This window comes from Hoplias malabaricus, chromosome 6 (assembly GCF_029633855.1).
Source record: "Hoplias malabaricus isolate fHopMal1 chromosome 6, fHopMal1.hap1, whole genome shotgun sequence".
Classification (NCBI taxonomy): domain Eukaryota; kingdom Metazoa; phylum Chordata; class Actinopteri; order Characiformes; family Erythrinidae; genus Hoplias; species Hoplias malabaricus.
Window position 1 is genome coordinate 50,889,769 of NC_089805.1, and position 19,077 is coordinate 50,908,845.

The following is a 19,077-nucleotide window of genomic DNA, read 5'->3' on the forward strand; positions in this document are numbered from 1 at the left end:
CCAGTCCCTTTAGGGGCTCCGTACCATTCCAAATCTGATTTGAGACTCCCAATTTTGTTATTTAGTTTATAGTCAGATTTTGAAGGGAAGAATCTATTTGCTAGCCAGGTATACAAAACTAGTAAATTAATTAGCTTGGCTAAGTGTTTGTGTGTACATTTTAATTGTTTATCAGAGTTTAGTTAAGAGTATTACATTCAAAGTGTCTCAATACTAAATGGTGGCTACCAGTTCTGTGATCACAAATGTAGTGTGTTGGTTTAGTCTCGTTGTGCCATGACTTTCAGGAAGTTGGCTGCATTTAAGGCTCACATTTACAGGTATCATTAAAACTGAAACTAGACCTAGGCTAAATCATATAGGTTTTGACATGTCATTGAAAACTGCAATGCTAAATGTTGAAGACTTAAAAGAATTGATATTCTCATCATTTAGACAAGTGCCACAGCTGCTGATTTTGAAACCCTTAACCTGCCTGTGAGTCCTCATATGTTTATTCTGGGTATGTATATATAATTGAAAAAAGATTTGTCAAAATACTCCAGAATGACAAAAGTTTAAGAAACATTTGAATTATAATTACAGTGGAATTTTTGACCAATGCAAGATGTTTGCTGACAGTGGAAGGACAAGTGACCTATGTTTGCTCAAGCCTCCATTAATTTCTGGAAAGGCAGCCCTATTCTCCTTGTACTAAAATTTCAATTTCCAATATCAACAGGAAATTTAATGTATAATTGAATTAATTCAGAAGTAAAAAATTTTATTCTTTGTATTTTTTCTTTCTTTCTCTCTCTACTTTTACTTCTTTCTCTGAATTAAACTAGCCTCTATTTCATGTTATCGTACCTTTAATTAAAAGTATTAATAAATATAAAAACCTTGAAATATGATAACTTTACTGATTCAGAAACATGTATAAAAAATTCTAAAATTACGTGAAATTTAAGGTCAAATACAGGATTTTCTGATTACTATGATACATTGAAATATTGCATAGCATTTCAGTCTACATGGTTTTACATCAGGTATCAAATTGAAATTGCAGTACTTTTGGAGAAAAATGTTTTGTTGAGTTCGTATTAATATCTATCCCCTATACTGCAAAACGTGTGAGCAAGCAACAACTAGGGCTGGGCGATATGACCAAAAATTCTCATATCTCAATATGCCTAAAAGAAATGGAGATATATGATACGATATGACATTATGAAAGCCATAACAAAATACAACGTCAAAGTATTAGCGTTTATTTTTAGCACCAAATAGGACATGCTGCATTATCTAACTGTAATTCACGCTTTATCTCACTCATTTCCTCTGATTACTTGCAGAAAAATAAACATAGCACGAAAAGTAAGGAAATTTGTGCAGAGACAGACAACTACGGAGGAAAACAGTGTGACAACAGTAGAAACAACGACGGTGAAGAGCAACAGAAACAGACAGACTTGGAAGAAATACAGAGGTGAAATGTCCAACAAGAGGAAGTGAGACAAGGGGGCTTAAATACACACAAGGACACCTGAGACTAATAATGAAGGGGCAGGATTACAAACAACACAGACGAGGACACTGACACGGAAAGAAGGCGGGAGACAAGGACAATAACAAACAGAGCCATGTGCTAAGAGAGCACATGGTAGGGAAAACTGACCTGACAGGACGAGGGCGTGACAGGTTGTGCCCATGAAAAATTTGTCAAATACTCACTGCCAGTGACAAACAGCTTATTTTGTGTGATGGTGTGATGCGGCATATTCTTCACTGGAAAAATGAGGCTTATCACTATTGGAAGCAATCTCAATGCAGAAAAAGATGCTGAGATGGAATTCTACAACCAGTGGCAATCCCATATCAGTCTGGGACCAAACTCTATCCTCCAAAATGACAACGCTTGCCCCCACAGAGCGGTGTTTATCAGAGATTACCTCAAGAATTTGGTAGTGGAGACCATGGAATGGCCTGCCAGCAGTCCTGACCTCAACCTCAATGAACACTTGTGTGATCAGCTTGGGCGTGCTGTTCATGCCACTGTGACCATCACAACCATGTGTGTGACCAGCAGTGTGTAACCAGGATGGTGACCATCATGAGGAGAAAGTGCTGGGCTGTTTTGGCTGTTTATGGTTCTTCCACACGCTACTGAGGCTCCTATTTGTTAAATGAATAAATTGTTAAATTGCCAATATGTCTTGTTTCTTCAAACTTCAATCAGCCAGTCACAACCCACCAAAGGAGTCAATGGCAGAATAAGCTGTTTGGCATCGGCAGAGTGGATTGGGCTAATGTTCCATGGGCACAACCCACATATCATCTGTACTGCTCATCCCACAAATGCATGTTCCTTACAAATGTGGCACCAAAGGGAAATTAACATGATTCCAACAGTATAAGATTTATTGTCAAGAAGCATTTTTACAACAAAGATATAATCTACCAAACAAAAAATTTCCTATTTTTGTGCTATGATTAGTTTTAAAAATTGTCTTGCCCATGATGCCATCTGATCTTCCCCTTACTGTATCCTCTAAGCTTTGTGTACACAATTTTTTTTGCAACTTTTTTGTGCCTTTATTTCCACATGCTATGTTACTAATTATGAAATTTGTTTTATAGATGCCTCATTGGTACAAATCTCCAGGGGTGGTCAACGTCAAGAGCAACCAAGAAGTCCTGAACCATGCATCCGTGTGTATCCTCTCTTTAAAGAAAATGATGGAATTTGAATTTTATTTAAAGGGTCATGTTCAATGCACAATTGACTCTAAGTGCGTCTTGGATGATCAGTAACATGTTGGGTTCACTGATGATATTTGAAATAAAAAGATTTAATCCCGATTACATATTTTTTATTACATTTTTCATGATGTTTTACGGTCACTATTTGTGTGATCTGGTAAGATCAAAAGTCATGTGACATAATGTAATGTTTTACCCTAAAGATTTGGGCACCTTTCTTGTAATTCACCAAGGCAATAATGTAATTGGATATTGTGAAGTATTTTTGGTTAGAAAAAATCTACTCAAATATAAGGGGCAAAAATATAAAGTTAAAGTAAAAATATAAATGATTTGAACATGTTATGTAGTACTTGAATTTGTCCACATTTTGCATATATTCAGTTTTAATACAGCATATTACTGATTTTAATTCTAAATGTAGATTTGGACTTCTTTTGTGTATGTAATGGTTATAGTATTTTTACAGAATTCATGCTTGGCAGACTTTGGATTGTTTTTTATTTAATAGTAACACAATAATTTTATTACAAAAATATTACATGCTGGTATTGTTCAGTATACTTAAAGAATTGAATGTAATTTAGATACTGTTTCTAAGTAGTGTTCCTCTGTAAAAAGGTACTGTTTCTGAAAAAAGGCAGTAAATGAGACTGGCAAGTCTGCTGAAAGGATTATTCATTCATTCATTCATTATCTGTAACCCTTATCCAATTCAGGGTCGCGGTGGGTCCAGAGCCTACCTGGAATCATTGGGCACAAGGCGGGAATACACCCTGGAGGGGGCGCCAGTCCTTCACAGGGCAACACAGACAAACACACACATTCACTCACACACTCACGGACACATTTTTGAGTCGCCAATCCACCTACCAACGTGTGTTTTTGGACTGTGGGAGGAAACCGGAGCACCCGGAGGAAACACACGCGGACACGGGGAGAACACACCAACTCCTCACAGACAGTCACCTGGAGCGGGAATTGAACCCACAACCTCCAGGTCCCAGGAGCTGTGTGACTGCGACACTACCTGCTGTGCCACCGTGCTGCCCCTGAAAGGATTACTGTACATTTAAATATTTACAGTAAAACATTGTATTATGCAATTACAGTAGTATTCTGTACATTTTAAATACAATAATGTTCCTGTAAAAATGCAGTAAATGGTTGGAAACTCTGATGCCAGTTATTTACTGTAAATCAGTTTTTACAGTAAAGTATTCATTCATTCATTATCTGTAACCGCTTATCCAGTTCAGGGTGGCGCTGGGTCTACCTGGACTCATTGGGCGCAAGGCAGGAATACACCCTGGACGGGGCGCCAGTCCTTCACAGGGCAACACAGACACACACACATTCACTCACACACTCACACCTACGGACACTTCTGAGTTGCCAATCCACCTGCAACGTGTGTTTTTGAACTGTGGGAGAAAACCGGACAGTCCTACAGAACAGTCCACAGGTGAGACTGTACTACTGCAGTTTTCTAGTGAGAGTAGATTTCTTACCTATCCTCATTTTGGAAAGTCCGGATCATGGATGCTACAGTGCACCTGCTCAAATTTGGTGGTACTTTTTGCCCAGCCTCCCTCATCATTAGACCATGGTTGACCACATGATCACCCAGAGTGGCGCAGATCTCATCAGAGATTACTGTCCTTGGCCTTCCTCGTCCTCCTCCTCTTACTCTCACCCCTCTGGCTCTGTCTCTGCCTCTGATTCCAATGTTGGCCTCCATTTCTCCAAAACAGAAGAGCTCACCTTCTGCCCTTTCACTGCTAATTGTAAAACTGTGTGACAGGTGTGTGCCCATGTGCTGGGTTCAGTGTGAATAGTAGGGCAATTAACTTTAGAATTTTGAATAACAGTGTGTTCCTGGTGAGAACAAGAGATTTTCTTCATGAAAATTGTACCAAATGCAGAAAATTGTGTGTAGTGTTTTGAAAAAAAAAAAAAAAGTCTGTTTTAGAACTGCAGTGTGAGTGTAAACAGGAATTGTACTTGTAGTTTAACAGAACTGGTTCAGGGGGTTGGTGCATGAGTTAGATGTTGTGGTCATTGTGTCTCAGGTACCAGTATTTGTGTGTAAACAATTGGGAAAAACTGCAAAACTAAATGAATAAAGAGAAAATGAAGAGATTAAACACAGACAAATTAAATATAAAAGGGACAGAATACAAGTACATGCCCCACAATAAAGAATGTGGAAATGAGGAATTTATCAGAAACAATTATAGATGAACACTTTCTATAAGATATTCATACTGCACCAAGTTAGTGAGAGTGTGTTTGTGTGTGTGTACTTTGAGATCTTTGTGTGCCTCTGACAAAAGTGTCTGCAGCACAGTGCCCCCAGAGGAAGTCAATGGTATAACAGTTCCTGCTTTTACAACACTGAGGTCCCCACATTTGATCTAAGTACAATTGAGTTGAATCAGACTCCATACACTGAGGCCTGCTTCTTCTCTTAAACTATATCAATAATACTAATACTACTACTATTACTACTACTACTACTAATAATAATAATAATAATGTATTATTGAGATCAACAAGAAATATCATACAAATGTATTACAATTTCATAATTAAAAGTAAGCAACACAGTCAGCTGTTGAGATTATATTTCAGCATGTTTCTGATTATTTATTAATGTCCTGAATAAAAATAAACTAATTAAATTGATAAGTGATTAACAGTAACAGTTTGATTTATTTAAACACTCATTTTTTAAACTTTAAGTAGGTATAAATGTTATGAATGTGAATTAGTCTGAGGCAAAAAAAAAAGCCCAAACCAGTGGCAGATGCTTGTCTTTCAAGGAGGGGAAGCTCAATTTCGGCCTACATCATAAAATGTGTGGGTTTATTTCTATGTAAATTCTACCCTCCGTTCCTTTTCAAGAAAATGATCTGTGACCCTGTCGTACCAACAAGGCGTCTTTTCCAGGGACTTGACTAGTGTCCTCTCAATGGCCAGCAGAGCTAGGCTGCTTAAACGGCCTTGGCCCATGTGAAGTGTGTCCGCCTGTGCTCCCACAGATCTTTACACCAAAGGATTACTGATTCGCTCATTTTGCTGTCAATCAAAAAGGGATTCAGCCTCAGACAGATCATCCAATCATCATGCAGAAGCTGAGCGTCCGAGCCAGCCGAGGCCAGCCCACTGCCCCATAGACCCCCAGAGACGCTGAGCGTCCGATGGGCGGGACAAAGCCCAGCATTTATCCAGTGACTCGTCTCATTTCGCTGCACTTCGCTGCTTCGCTATTGAACAGTTTAAAGCACTGTGAAGCTGCGGGAATTATTGAGAGGAAAGCTGTGTCTTTACCAGGGATAAGAAGCTGATTCTGAACAAAAGTTGATTACATTGTAGTGCATATTTATTCAATGACACACACACAACAGTATATATTTGATCATTTATTTTTTGACATTTTAGGGGAAGCTGAGCTTCCCTTGCAGTCTTAAAGCAATCACTGCTGGTTTAAACACAACCTTAAGTTTTGGCTTTAGAATTAAACATGCTTTTAGGGTTCACTCCTTTTCTAGTGGGCTTGTGAATAACTATCTGCTATGGTTTGTTTACAGCTCCTCTGTGCCTCACACAGAAGACACTTAACATTGCTCAACTTTTTGTAGTACTGTAGTAAGAACACTGCAATTATTTTCTATAATAATTCCAGAGTCTTGCTGATAGTTTTGCTGTCCTGTCAGTGAGGTGAGCTTCTGAAGAGATGGTAAAACTGTTAATGTTAATTTTAATCTATACATTAGATTAATTCCAGCAATTACAAGGATTATTTTGGTGAATAATGGGCGGCACGGTGGTGCAGCAGGTAGTGTTTCAGTCACACAGCTCCAGGGACCTGGAAGTTGTGGGTTTGAGCACCGCTCGAGGAGTCTGGTGTGTTCTCCCCAAGTCCATGTGGGTTTGCTCCGTGTGCTCTGGTTTCCTCCCACAGTCCAAAAATGCACATTGGTAGGTGGATTGGAGACTCAAAAGTTTCCATGAGTGTGTGAGTGCATGTATGTGTGTGTGTGTGTGTGTGTGTGTGTGTGTGTGTGTGTGTGTGTTCCTGCCTTGTGCCCAATGAATCCGGGGTTTACTCGCCGCCCACCCTGAACTGTATAAGGGTTACAGACAATAAATGAATTAATTTTGGTGAATAATGTGTTAAAGGGTTACTTTACTAAACTTATATTATTGAATTCTTCCAGGTGCAAGATTACAAGGTTACTAGGCTGGTTAAAGCATACTTTCAGGATATTCAGTTTTGCTTTAGTACAGCGGAATTTGTTACATCATGGCAGTGATTAGAAATAGCTATAATGGCTGGATGTACAATTTCACCATTAGCATTTACAATGGCAGTGGAGGTAGTAATTAGGGCCTCTAAGTGGGTTGTAGTTGCCCTGTGAAGGACTGGCGCCCCCTCCAGGGTATATTCCCCCCTTGCGCCCAATGATTCCAGGTAGGCTCTGGACCCCCGCGACCCTGAATTGTAGAAGCGCTTACAGATAATGAATGAATGTATGAATGAAAGTCTAGAAGTATATCAATTGTCAAAGGAAAACTGTCTCTGGCAGCTGATAGAGTTGGTCATTGCCACTCATGTCCAGTGTCTGCTGCTCCCTCAGGTCGTCCTCAGTGGAGAGAGGATGTTCTGGCTCTGACATGGTATCATCAGCTTGTACAGGAGAGTTCCTGGATGTTGATGCTGATTCGCCACCACCAAGAGAAGTAGATAGATTGCACACTGAGAAAATGAGATTGTCTGTCAGAAGTTTAACACCCCTCTTGTTCGTGTGCAGTCCATCTCTCCTAAAAGTTCTCTCTTCCCAAAAAACAAGTTAAAGTTGTCAATGAAGTTCAGTCCATTTGACCTGCAGCTGTTCTGTAGTCAGGTGTTTAATCCCAGTAACCTTCAGAACATATTGGTGCCTCCTGCAGGTAGAGGTCCACTGATGAAAAATTGTAGGTTGAACTTACTGAGTGTGTTAAGGAGGTCATTAAAGTCTCTTTTTAAAACTTCAGACTCCTGCTTGACAGTGTCATTCTTTTCAACGTGTAAATAATCCTCTTCACATTCATGTACTCAGCCAGTACAGCTGGAAACTTTGCAGCAAGTTCAGGGACGGTGATGTTTGGCTCACATCTCACTATGAGTTGTGGGTTTGTTCCCCATTAACAGTGTAATCTCCAAAGATCAGGGTGTCTGCAGTAGGTTTGTTAGGGTGTTGTGATGGCTGAGACTTCTGGCACTTTCTGTGCTGTGTTCACTGCGTTTGTGATTCTCACGAAGGCCATGCAGTGATTCAAATCTGTTTTTCAGCTGAAGTGAATAAGATCAATATTCTGGTCTGGGTCTGTGCTGTGATTTCTCAGCAGCAGTGTTGGGTTTAGCACCTATGGTACCAGGAGTAGAAGACAAGACTACAGAGCTATACAAAGCATGGCGCTTGGGTGTAGCTTCAATCTGCATCCATTGCCTGTCTCTAGCTGTACTCTGAAAAGAGGCTGGGGCATTCTTTAATCCAAAAGCCATAACTTTATACTGTAAAAAATCATCCGGAGTAACAAACACAGAAAGCTGAGATGCATGAGGAGTGAGAGGAACTTGCCAATAACCTTTAAGAAGGTCTATTTTTGTTACAAATTGCACTGAACCTACATTATCAACACAATCATCAATTTGTGGAAGTGGAAATTAATCTGAAACATTAATGTTATGGGCAGGATGTTTCTCTCGTATCTCTGTCCTGTCCTGTCCATATGTTCCAGGATCCAGTCCTGGGTTCCTGACTGACTGCATGCCGGATGCCGGAATCTGTGTCCATGGTTTGGCTTCAACCATCAGCCATAAAATAGAGAGTTACGTCACACCCGGGAGGAATGGTTCCTCACTCAGTTGTTACCTTTTTCGCTGTTGAAACTCAATTCGTGTTTGAATTGTTAATTGTTGAATGTTTTTGTGAGTGCTGCCTGTATGTCATTGTTCACATTTGTAACTAGTACCAGTTGTAGGGAGTGGCTGCCGTTTTGTTTTGGGAACTGGGGTTTGTCTCTGTTTTTACACAGCAAGGGAGTAAGGTTAGCACATTGTCTTTGTTTTTGTCGTCTTTCACAGGTTAGTTAGTGTACCTAAAGGTAGTTAGTGTGGGGTTTGTTTGTTGTTTTGGCCTGGGTCACTCCTGAAGTCACTTTTCTGGTCACAAAACTGTATCAATCACCTCAATACACTTCACAAAACTGTCCTAAGTTGTAGTTTTTTTTGCACTAATCACACTCCGTTATTTCATTTTTTTTGTGTGTTGCAGTCTGCCCTAGACAACATTTAATTTCCTAAAATCAGTATAAAATCTAAATGTACCATCTGGCTTCGGCACTAAAATACAGGGTGAACTCCAAGCACTTAAACTCGGGACCGCAAAACAGTTTTTCAATAAATACTCCGTCTCCTCCTGCATTATAGCACATTTCAACTGATTAACACGATATACATTTTGTGTGATTGGAGGATGGTTATTCACAACTATATTATGCTGCAGCACAGTGGTTTGTGTCGGAATATCAGAGAATAGAGCCACATGATCATGAATCAGTTGAACAATATCCTGTTGGGCTTCACTAGACAAATGCTTTAAATACTCTTCCAAATTTGCCACAATTTCTGAGTTGTGTAGTCAAAGACACGCCGAAGGAGGATTTCATCAGTTTCAGTACTATAGGCAGTAGGGGTTAAAAATGCAACAGGGGACATAGCAATACATTTGGTCTCTTCCCGAGGGATTCAAAGTTTCAACATGTTAACATGACAAAAACGGAATTCATGTCTTCGTTCTGGTGTGTGTACATTATCTGTCTCACTCATTTTTTTTATTTATTTCATAAGTACCCATAAACTTACCTTGTAGTGCAGAACCTGGAACCGTTTTTCATTTTTTTTGTAGAGAGAGCAATAATGTGTTCTTAGCCATGGAACAAGCTTGATGCAAGCATTCTCAAATATCACTAACATAATCTAGCATGTTTTTAGGACATGCCTGGTCTGACTGATCAGTGAGAAATTGCCCTTTGAATAACTTCAAACAGATGCACAAAAACAAGGTCAGAAGGACTAAAACCTAAAGACTCCTGAACAGTTTCTCGCACTGCAAAAAGCAACCATGGTATACTCTCATCCCAATCACAACCTGATTCCAGACAATATTTTCCGAGCACTGATTTCAAAGTTTGATGGAAAAACTCCCTGGGACTCTGGATGTTAAGCAGCTGATACTTTATGTTTAATAGACAACCATTCCCAAACTTGACAAAATACGTGTGACATAAAATTAGAACCTTGATCTGTTTGAATAAAGTTTGGTAAACCAAAAGTAGAGCAAAACCTTACTAAAGCTTTGATGACACCCTTTGAATGTAAAGAGCACAATGGAAAAGCTTAGGGATAATGCATAGCAGTGCACATCAACATCAATAAATACTGATTTCCAGATTTTGTTTTAGGAAGTGACACTAAACAATCTAAAATTATATGCTGAAATGGTTCACTTATTACAGATATTGGATGAAGTGGAGCAGGGTGGAACACACTGGTTAGGCTTTGCCACCAGTTGACAGATATGGCAGGAACAGCAAAATGTATTTATTTTGAGTGTTCACCATCCCAACACTCAACTAATACTTTCATGCACACACACACTTTTACATTCATTGAGACAGAGTGGCAAACATTGTTTATTTTAAACATAGACATTCCAGGATACTCTGGCTCAGGATTAAGTTAGTTGCACAGTAGGTGTCACTGGTGAGAACGATTCAATGAGGCTTTGGGTAATGAACCTGTTGACCTTGGGCTGGAAAGACCCGTTGGTTCATGAATCTTCATTATGCTATCACTACTGGGAGGGGACACACGGCAGAGTGCTGTGGGTAAGTTCATCTCTCATAAGAAAATACTTTTATAAGTAAGTAAATCTACTCAGTTCTATCAAACCTCACTTGTACACAAAGATAAATGCATGTAGTTGAACGTATGTGTCTGGGCTTTGGGAATATGAGCTTTACACTCTTTTAATCAAAGCGGGTGTGTGGGTACTGAATTGAGCTTGTGCACAGTTAATTGAACTTTGTGTGGGTGGGGTCTGTAGGTCAGAGCCTGGTGAGGTGTGATTGGCTTGGTCATGCTCTGTCACCATGGTGATATTTTTATCGCCGCCAGGTGGCGGTATCACTTAATTTTCTTTAATATTAAAAATATAAATGGATGATGTGGCAGTAGAGTTCATATAAACTATGTATTTCTTACTCATTATTGTTACAGTGGAGATCGATGAGGAAATGTAGTTACACAGTGATTACTGGCTCTACTGTGTTGTATTTGCTATGGAAACTGTAATGTGCACAGAGACACAGCAGAGGGAGATATACTGGCTGTGAGCTGGGGATCTGACCATTTCTCACACAAGGATTTTAACTACAGCACGATTTAAAAACAAAAACACCACTGAGATGACTCTCAAATGATTAAAAAGGTGATGTAGAAAAAAGTGGTCAGAAGTTCACTTCTCCTGAGAAACCTGGATCACTGACCTCTGGCCTAGATTTTTATTTCTGAATTTTAGGTTTGATTTTATGGCTCTGATATTATAAGTCAGAATTTTAAAATCAGATTTTTTACATGATATATTTACAAATGTGAATATTTCACCACCTCACAATCAATTGCCATGAAAATATAATTAAAAACAAAATACTCCGATAAATATAACTCAGATCTAAATTTTTCAGATGGAGTCACTTATGTCAGTGATGTAGCTCCAGACCCAAACACCTACAGAGAGGTTAAAGAACAGCTGAAGAACACAGTGGTGAACACCACCCTGATTCAGAACAGAAAACATTTTTCAGAAAGTCTTTCTGCTGAGACCTGCTGGAGGTTGATGGAGGAACTGGAGGCAGGTTGAATTCTGGGAGTTTATTGTTGGGGCTCAGATCAGAATCAACAACATCAGAGTAAACACAAAGATAAAGTACAGAAAGAAACAGATCAGGAAACTAAACTAAAAGAAGAGCTATAAAACACAAGGAAAGCCATGAAAACCCACTCAGAGCCTCCCCCCACCCTCTGGATTAAAGGAGCCCCCAGTAAAGACCTGCAGGTCACGCTCTGTGTGTCTGGACCCCCCTCTGATCAAACGCTGGTGTTGATTTACTGAGGGACAGTGAGAGAGAGCTCCTCTACAGAGAACACACTCCTACACGGTTTAATACACACTCTCTGTAGAGTTCACTATCTCTACAACATCAACTCAGCCTTCATCTGATCAGGGGCTCACACACAGAGGGTAAACTTCAGAAGTTTGCATTGGGCAATGGAATCACTGTAACATACGTCAGAGAGTAGACCTGCTTAAGATTCTTATACACCTGCATGATGACAAGCTGATTCACTCCTGCATACACCTGAGAGAGAGAGAGAGAGAGAGAGAGAGAGAGAGAGAGAGAGAGATGAGGATTGTACACTGTAGTTGATAACTGTGAAGTTCAGTTCCCAGCTCAGGCAGGATAACCACTGTTCACAATAAGAGTCCCTAGAGAATGGTTTTACTCTGTATCTGTCTACTGTGGAGGAAAAAATATTACTATAAATTAATGGGTTGAAGGAGATTATATTGAAAAAGATAGAAGCCTATTTACTGAGAGAAAAAAATAAACAAAAGCATGTGAAATAGTTTATTTTTGGAGCTGTGAAGTTAGTTAAATTTAGTTAGGTTAATTTAAGTTATTTAGATGAGATATTTATCATCAGTTGTAGCATAATCATTTGTATAACCGTTTGTACTATAACCTGATCATCTTTTACATTTGAAGTTCTGAAGTTAATGAATCTGCATGAATAAGCGTTTTACAGTTTTTCGTTAAATATTTTTAAAGAAAATATATTGAAGAGAACAGAACATGTACATAATCTCTATCTGTTTAATTACAGAGCTGGAATTCAACAAGGAGTACAACTGAGGAGACTACACTTGAGTGTTCTTTCACTACACTGCACCTCCTGAAGATCCTTGTTGTCCAGGCTGCCAGAGATGAGGATACGGCTGATATCTCCATCATTGTTGAGGGCAGTGAGGTATTGACAAAGTGTGACAACACAGCAGAGGCTTGCAAACTGTTGATGGAACTGATGTATTCCATGAATAAGTGTCAAATGTGTCCTTCCACACATTTCAGGAAACTCAAACTGTTTTAAAGTACACTTCTGCCATTTTTTTTTTTTACTTTTCCAAACCTACTGGTGAAATATTTTTGTTTTTTAAGTGTTTTGTTATATGGCCTTAGCGTAGTACATGAATAACATATTTTTAAAGAAAAGTCTGAATGTAAAAGGCAGTTCTTAGGGTGTAAAACCAACTGTTTTAAAACCAAAGATGTGGGCTTCACCCTAAATTTAGAACGGCTCCTGGGGTAGTCTCAGCAACAGATGTTCCGCCCACAAGTTGACGGAGAGTCTGTTACTTTCAGTGCACTAACCTGGCCTCACTGTCAGGGTTCTGATTAGCTCTCTGTACTTTGTGTGTACAGATGAGTACTCATCTGACTTGAAAGACTGCCTCCACATATCAGACCAAAATAGCAGACTGTTACTGATAATTTTGCATGTCAGTCAGATTTATTTTCCTGCAGTAGTAGGTGGTTCTTGGACATGTTAAATGGTGAAAGATACTCCCTGTAGAGACTACAGCTGGGGGAACTACAGTCTGGGTTGCAGCATAACGTAAAACTTACACAAGGGGGCGTTCGTACATGTTCAATATGGGTTTGAGTCTCTTATAAATAATGTATTTACTAATCCTCTAAAACAGCACAGTCTTAGCCAGAACCTTTATCTAGAACCTCCTTTCAGCTTCTTAATGTTTTATCGTGAGATTATTACTTATTACCAACAGACAAACCATAATCACGTATAAATATAGCATATACCTTGATTTTGTAGTTAAGTCCTGCAACAACTTGGGTTTGGTACGTCAGAGCCTCGAAACGAGAGAAATTCTCTCCAAGCTTCTTTTGGACTTCAGGCTGTAGCTGAAAAAAGAAAAAAGGAAAAATATAACACAAACAACAGTAAATCCGAATAATATCTCTTTATACACAGATTTGAGTTTAAAAATATCCACAGTCCTTCTCCACTTTTAATAATAATAACAATAATGCACAGACCTTCATAATAATAATATACAGACGTTCTTCACTGTTGTTTCAATGAAGTTTGTACTGTTTTTATTTAAACACATTAAATCTTTAACTCCTATGTAACGCCCCTATCCCTTTAAATTTATTATTTAAAGTTATTGCAAATAATGTGGTTTGGGCCCTGGGTTCTACAAATATATTCTGCCGTCACTAGGATGTACCTGGTGGCGGGATTCAAGGGTTTTGACCTATAATCAGTATGGTGTCTCCAACACAATATTTAATATTTAATATTCACCTTCTTGCAGATTGCATTCACATTTATGTCAGCGTTCTTCCACTCTGACCATCCTCCAAGTTTTGGAATTTTTGGAGCAGACTCTGCGATCGCGAACAAGACAACAACGAGCAGGAGACAGAAGCGAGACGCCATGGTGCTGAGGAGAGTCTTTCAGGAGAAGTGACACCTCTGAGTGAGTGGAGTGGAGTTCTGAGAGTGAGTTCAAACTGCTGTAAAGCTGCTGTATTTCTACCTGCATCTTCACCACTATCACCTTCATCACTCAGCACAGGAACCAATCAGAAATTAAACCACTCCCTGAGGCAATAATAAGAGCCATGCTTCATTTTCCTGTGAAACCTGTTCCTCCAGATGTTTGGAAAAATTCTGTCTTTTTCTTATTAAAATATTTCTCTCCAGAGAATGTTTCTTTAAGGTTTACTGAGTAAAACATCTCTGAAATCCTTGTCGTGTGAGTGTATGTTGTCTTAGAGGCTCTGTGTGTGGTGTGTGTAGTGTCTCTTTGTGTGGTGTGTGTAATGTCTCTGTGTGTGGTGTGTGTAGTGTCTGTGTGTGGTGTGTGTAATGTCTCTGTGTGTGGTGTGTGTAGTGTCTCTGAGGCTCTGTGTGTAGTGTCTTTGTGTGTGGTGTGTGTAGTGTCTCTGTGTGTGGTGTGTGTAGTGTCTCTGTGTGTGGTCTGTGTAGTGTCTCTTTGTGTGGTGTGTGTAGTGTCTCTGTGTGGTGTGTGTAGTGTCTCTGTGTGTGGCGTGTGTGGCGTCTCTGAGGCTCTGTGTGTGGTGTGTGTAATGTCTCAGAGGCTCTGTGTGTGGTGTGTGTAGTGTCTGTGTGTGTGGTGTGTGTAATGTCTCAGAGGCTATGTGTGTGGTGTGTGTAATGTCTCAGAGGCTCTGTGTGTGGTGTGTATAATGTCTCTGTGTGTGGTGTGTGTAATGTCTCTGAGGCTCTGAGTGTTGTGTGTAGTGTCTCTGAGGCTCTGTGTGTGTTGTGTGTAGTGTCACTGTGTGTGGTGTGTGTCGTGTCTCTGAGGCTCTGTGTGTGGTGTGTGTAGTGTCCCTGAGGCTCTGTGTGTGATGTCTCTGTGTGTGGTGTGTATAATGTCTCTGTGTGTGGTGTGTGTAGTGTCTCAGAGGCTCTGTGTGTGGTGTGTGTCGTGTCTCTGAGGCTCTGTGTGTGGTGTGTGTAGTGTCTCTGAGGCTCTGTGTGTAGTGTCTCTGAGGCTCTGAGTGTGGTGTGTGTAATGTCTCTCTGTGTGGTGTGTGTAGCGCTTTTCACAACAAAAAGTCGTCACAAAGCAGCTTTACAGAGATCCTGGTCCAAGCCTCCTATGAGCAAGCCAGGGGCAACAGTGGCAAGGAAAAACTGATGATATGATGACCGATGAAGGGGTTATAGTAATATAAATGTAGTATATTAGTGATGATGGAGAAGCAGAAAAGAAAATGGTGAGGATGATGATATTAGTGATGTATGAGTCTGATGAAGGAGGGGGTGATCAGGGATTCTGTGTGAGTTAAAATTAGGTGCAGAGTTAATCTGAGATAAAACAGCATGGCCAAGCATGATAGTGTAGATGAGACAAGGCCAGGATCTTGTACAGGACACAGGGGCTGGATCAGGGCAACACCTGGAGAGCAGCAGGACATCTCAAAGCATGAGAGAGAGACAGGAGAAAGAAAGCCAGACAAAGGGAACAAATAAAAACACAGAGGTTAGTAGGGTCATGGTAAAGAACGGGGAAATTTGTCCTGCGAAAAAAGCTTCCACTGGTCAGGCAAGAGAACCCAGCGACAGACAGCGTGTTGGCGGTTACTACACAGCTAACTAAGAATGCTGTAGCTATGGTGATATGACAGGGTTAATGCAGAACAGTGATAATATGAAAACCAGCCCGAACACTAATAGAGAAGGAGTAACCTGAAGGTGAGTGATTAACCAAAAGCTTGTTTGAAAAGGTAGGTTTTTAATCTAGATTTAAAGATTGAGAGTGTGTCTGAGCCCCGAACAGTAACCGGAGGCTATTCCAGACTTGAGGAGCTTTGTGAGAAAAGACTCTTCCTCCTGCAGTGTTTTTCTTAAAGCGAGGAACAAAGAGTAGATGGGCATCCTGTGTACTGTTGTACGTGACGGGCGATAAGGTATGAGAAGTTCAGTAAGATACTGCGGGCCTAAACCATTTAGAGGTTTATAAGCTAAGAGGAGTATTTTATAGTCAATGCGAAATTTTACAGGTAGCCAGTGTAGGGACGAGAGAACTGGGGTGATATGTTCGAATTTTCTAGCTCTAGTGAGCACCCTGGCTGCTGCATTTTGAACTAACTGAAGCTTGTGTAACGCTTTGCACGAGCTCCCTGCCAGGAGCGCACTGCAGTAGTCTAGACGTGAAGTTATAAAAGCATGCACTAGTTTCTCTGCATCTTTTAATGATAAAATATGCCGAACAGGGGACTGGAATGGAGACAAGACAGGTGACTGGAATGGAGACAAGACAGGTGACTGGAATGGAGACAAGACAGGTGACTGGAATGGAGACAAGACAGGTGACTGAACACTCGACGGATACGGAGACTGGACATGACTAACAGGGGACTGAACATGAGACAAGACAGAGGGTTGAAACGGGGACTGGACAGGAGACGTGATTTGAGACTGGACAGGGGGTTGAAACAGAGACTGGACAGGGCTGACAGGGGACTTGACAGGACTCACAGGAGACTGGACTGGACTTGGCAGGGGAACAGGGACCAAGACATTCAAGGGGACAGACACGAATACAGTGACAGGGACTGGGACAGAGACCAAGGCAGACACAGGCACAGGGACAAGGACAGAGACAGGAACCAGAACAGGGACAGACAGGGGAACCAATATAACAGGGGGGTGCCCAGGACTGGCAATAGTCTGTGGAGGAGTCTGAGGAACCAGCCTGGGCACGGTTCTGGGGATCGGCCTCAAAGTCCTCGGGGCCGTCCTACGGGCACGACCAGGAGCGGCCGGGGCCACAGTCACAGGGACAGGAACGGCCGTAGCCACAGTCACTGGGGCAGAAACGGCCGTAGCCACAGTCATGGGGGCAGGAGCGGCCGTAGCCACAGTCACGGGGGCAGGAGCGGCCGTAGCCACAGTCACGGGGACAGGAGCGGCCGTAGCCACAGTCACGGGGACAGGAGCGGCCGTAGCCACAGTCACGGGGACAGGAGCGGCCGTAGCCACAGTCACGGGGACAGGAGCGGCTGAGGGAGCCGCCATTACGAAGACAGGAGGCCCTGCGACGACGTCCACGCTGACAGGGGAACCTGCGACGACGTCCACAGAGGCAGGGGAACCTGCCACGATGTCCACGGAGGCAGGGGAACCTGCGACGTCGTCCACGAAGGCAGAGGAACCTGCGACGACGTCCACGGAGGCAGGGGAACCTGCGACGACGTCCACGGAGGCAGGGGAACCTGCGACGACGTCCACGGAGGCAGGGGGACCTGCGACGACGTCCACGGAGGCAGGGGGACCTGCGACGACGTCCACGGAGGCAGGGGGACCTGCGACGACGTCCACGGAGGCAGGGGGACCTGCGACGACGTCCACGGAGGGTTTAGAGGGTTTAGGGGGTTTCACAGGCGCACCCATTAGATCCCTCAGAGGTGCGCCCCTGTTAGCCCCACCTCCGTAGTCCTGAGGTTGGAGGCTAACAGCCCCTACCCTTAACCCCCCTCAAAAAATTTCCCCGGACCTAAGGGGGTAATCCACCATCGAGGGGGGGACTCCAGCACGCTTCTTCCGCCGACTCTTTCGACTCCCGCTGGCGCAACTACTCGATTCACGAGTCGACTCCTCCGGTATGGGATTCGGAACAGCGCCAGGCAGGAGCTGGAGCCGGCGACTCCATTCCGAGGCCGCTTTCAAAACCTCCCCCACAGGATCTTTGGGGCCTGTACAGAATGGAGTCCGGCGAACAGCACACCTCGAAAATGGATAGTCTGTGCTAGCTGCGTCCTTGTATTGGTCGAACATTCTGTCAGGAACACGGAGCGGACTGACTGAGGGCGAACGCATTTGCTAAAACACTGTAAACGTTTATTAAAGGAACAATAACAAAACAAAGAGACTTTTAACATCAGGAAAACAGGCTAAACTGGAGACAAGGAAATAAACAGGGTAAATGGGACAGATGGACAACAAAGCGGAACGACTACAAAGGAAATGAAACGACGATGGGGAAAACTACGGAGACAGACAGATAACATGACCGACTGGACTGAAGACAAAGGAGAAACAACACGACAAAACAAAGGTGAAGGAGAAATGTTCGACAAACGGATGAGAGACAAGAGGGCTTAAATACTAGACATAAACGAGACACACCTGGACAGATAACGAGGGGACAGGTTAACAAATGACAGACGAGAAGGCGGGACTAGAACGTAAACAAACATAGCCATGTGCTGAGAAAGAGCACATGACCGGGGAAAACAGACACGACGAGACGAGGGCGTGACAATTAATAGCAGCATTTCTGAGTGAATGTATCTGAGTATCTGTACCTAGTAACAAGACCTCAGTTTTATCAGAATTTAACATGAGAAAATTTTGCATCATCCAGTCTTTAATTTCAGTTAGACATTCTGTTATTTTACGTAGACAAGCAACATCATTGGGTTTGGCTGATATATACAGTTGTGTGTCATCAGCATAACAGTGGAATTGAATCCCATGCTTACGGATTAGTCGACCCAGTGGCAGCATGTAGAGTGTGAACAATACAGGACCAAGCACTGATACTTGTGGAACACCATATTTAACTAAAGTATGATTAGAGGATTTTATATTAAATATAGCTA

General features: G+C 41.8%; 2 protein-coding genes across 2 annotated transcripts in view; both read right to left on the reverse strand.

The window, feature by feature from the left end:
* Positions 1 to 19,077, reverse strand: part of LOC136699895 (stonustoxin subunit beta-like) — a 457,886-nt gene that overhangs the window by 48,815 nt on the left and 389,994 nt on the right. The gene's annotated exons all lie outside the window — the stretch shown is intronic.
* On the reverse strand, positions 11,503 to 14,465 carry LOC136700128 (cystatin-A-like). Its single transcript, XM_066675368.1, has 3 exons — positions 14,243 to 14,465; positions 13,735 to 13,836; positions 11,503 to 12,213 (listed from the first exon to the last, which is right to left on the reverse strand). The coding sequence occupies exons 1-3, from the start codon at positions 14,375 to 14,377 to the stop codon at positions 12,103 to 12,105; spliced, it is 348 nt and encodes a 115-aa protein (XP_066531465.1). The 5' UTR covers positions 14,378 to 14,465; the 3' UTR covers positions 11,503 to 12,102.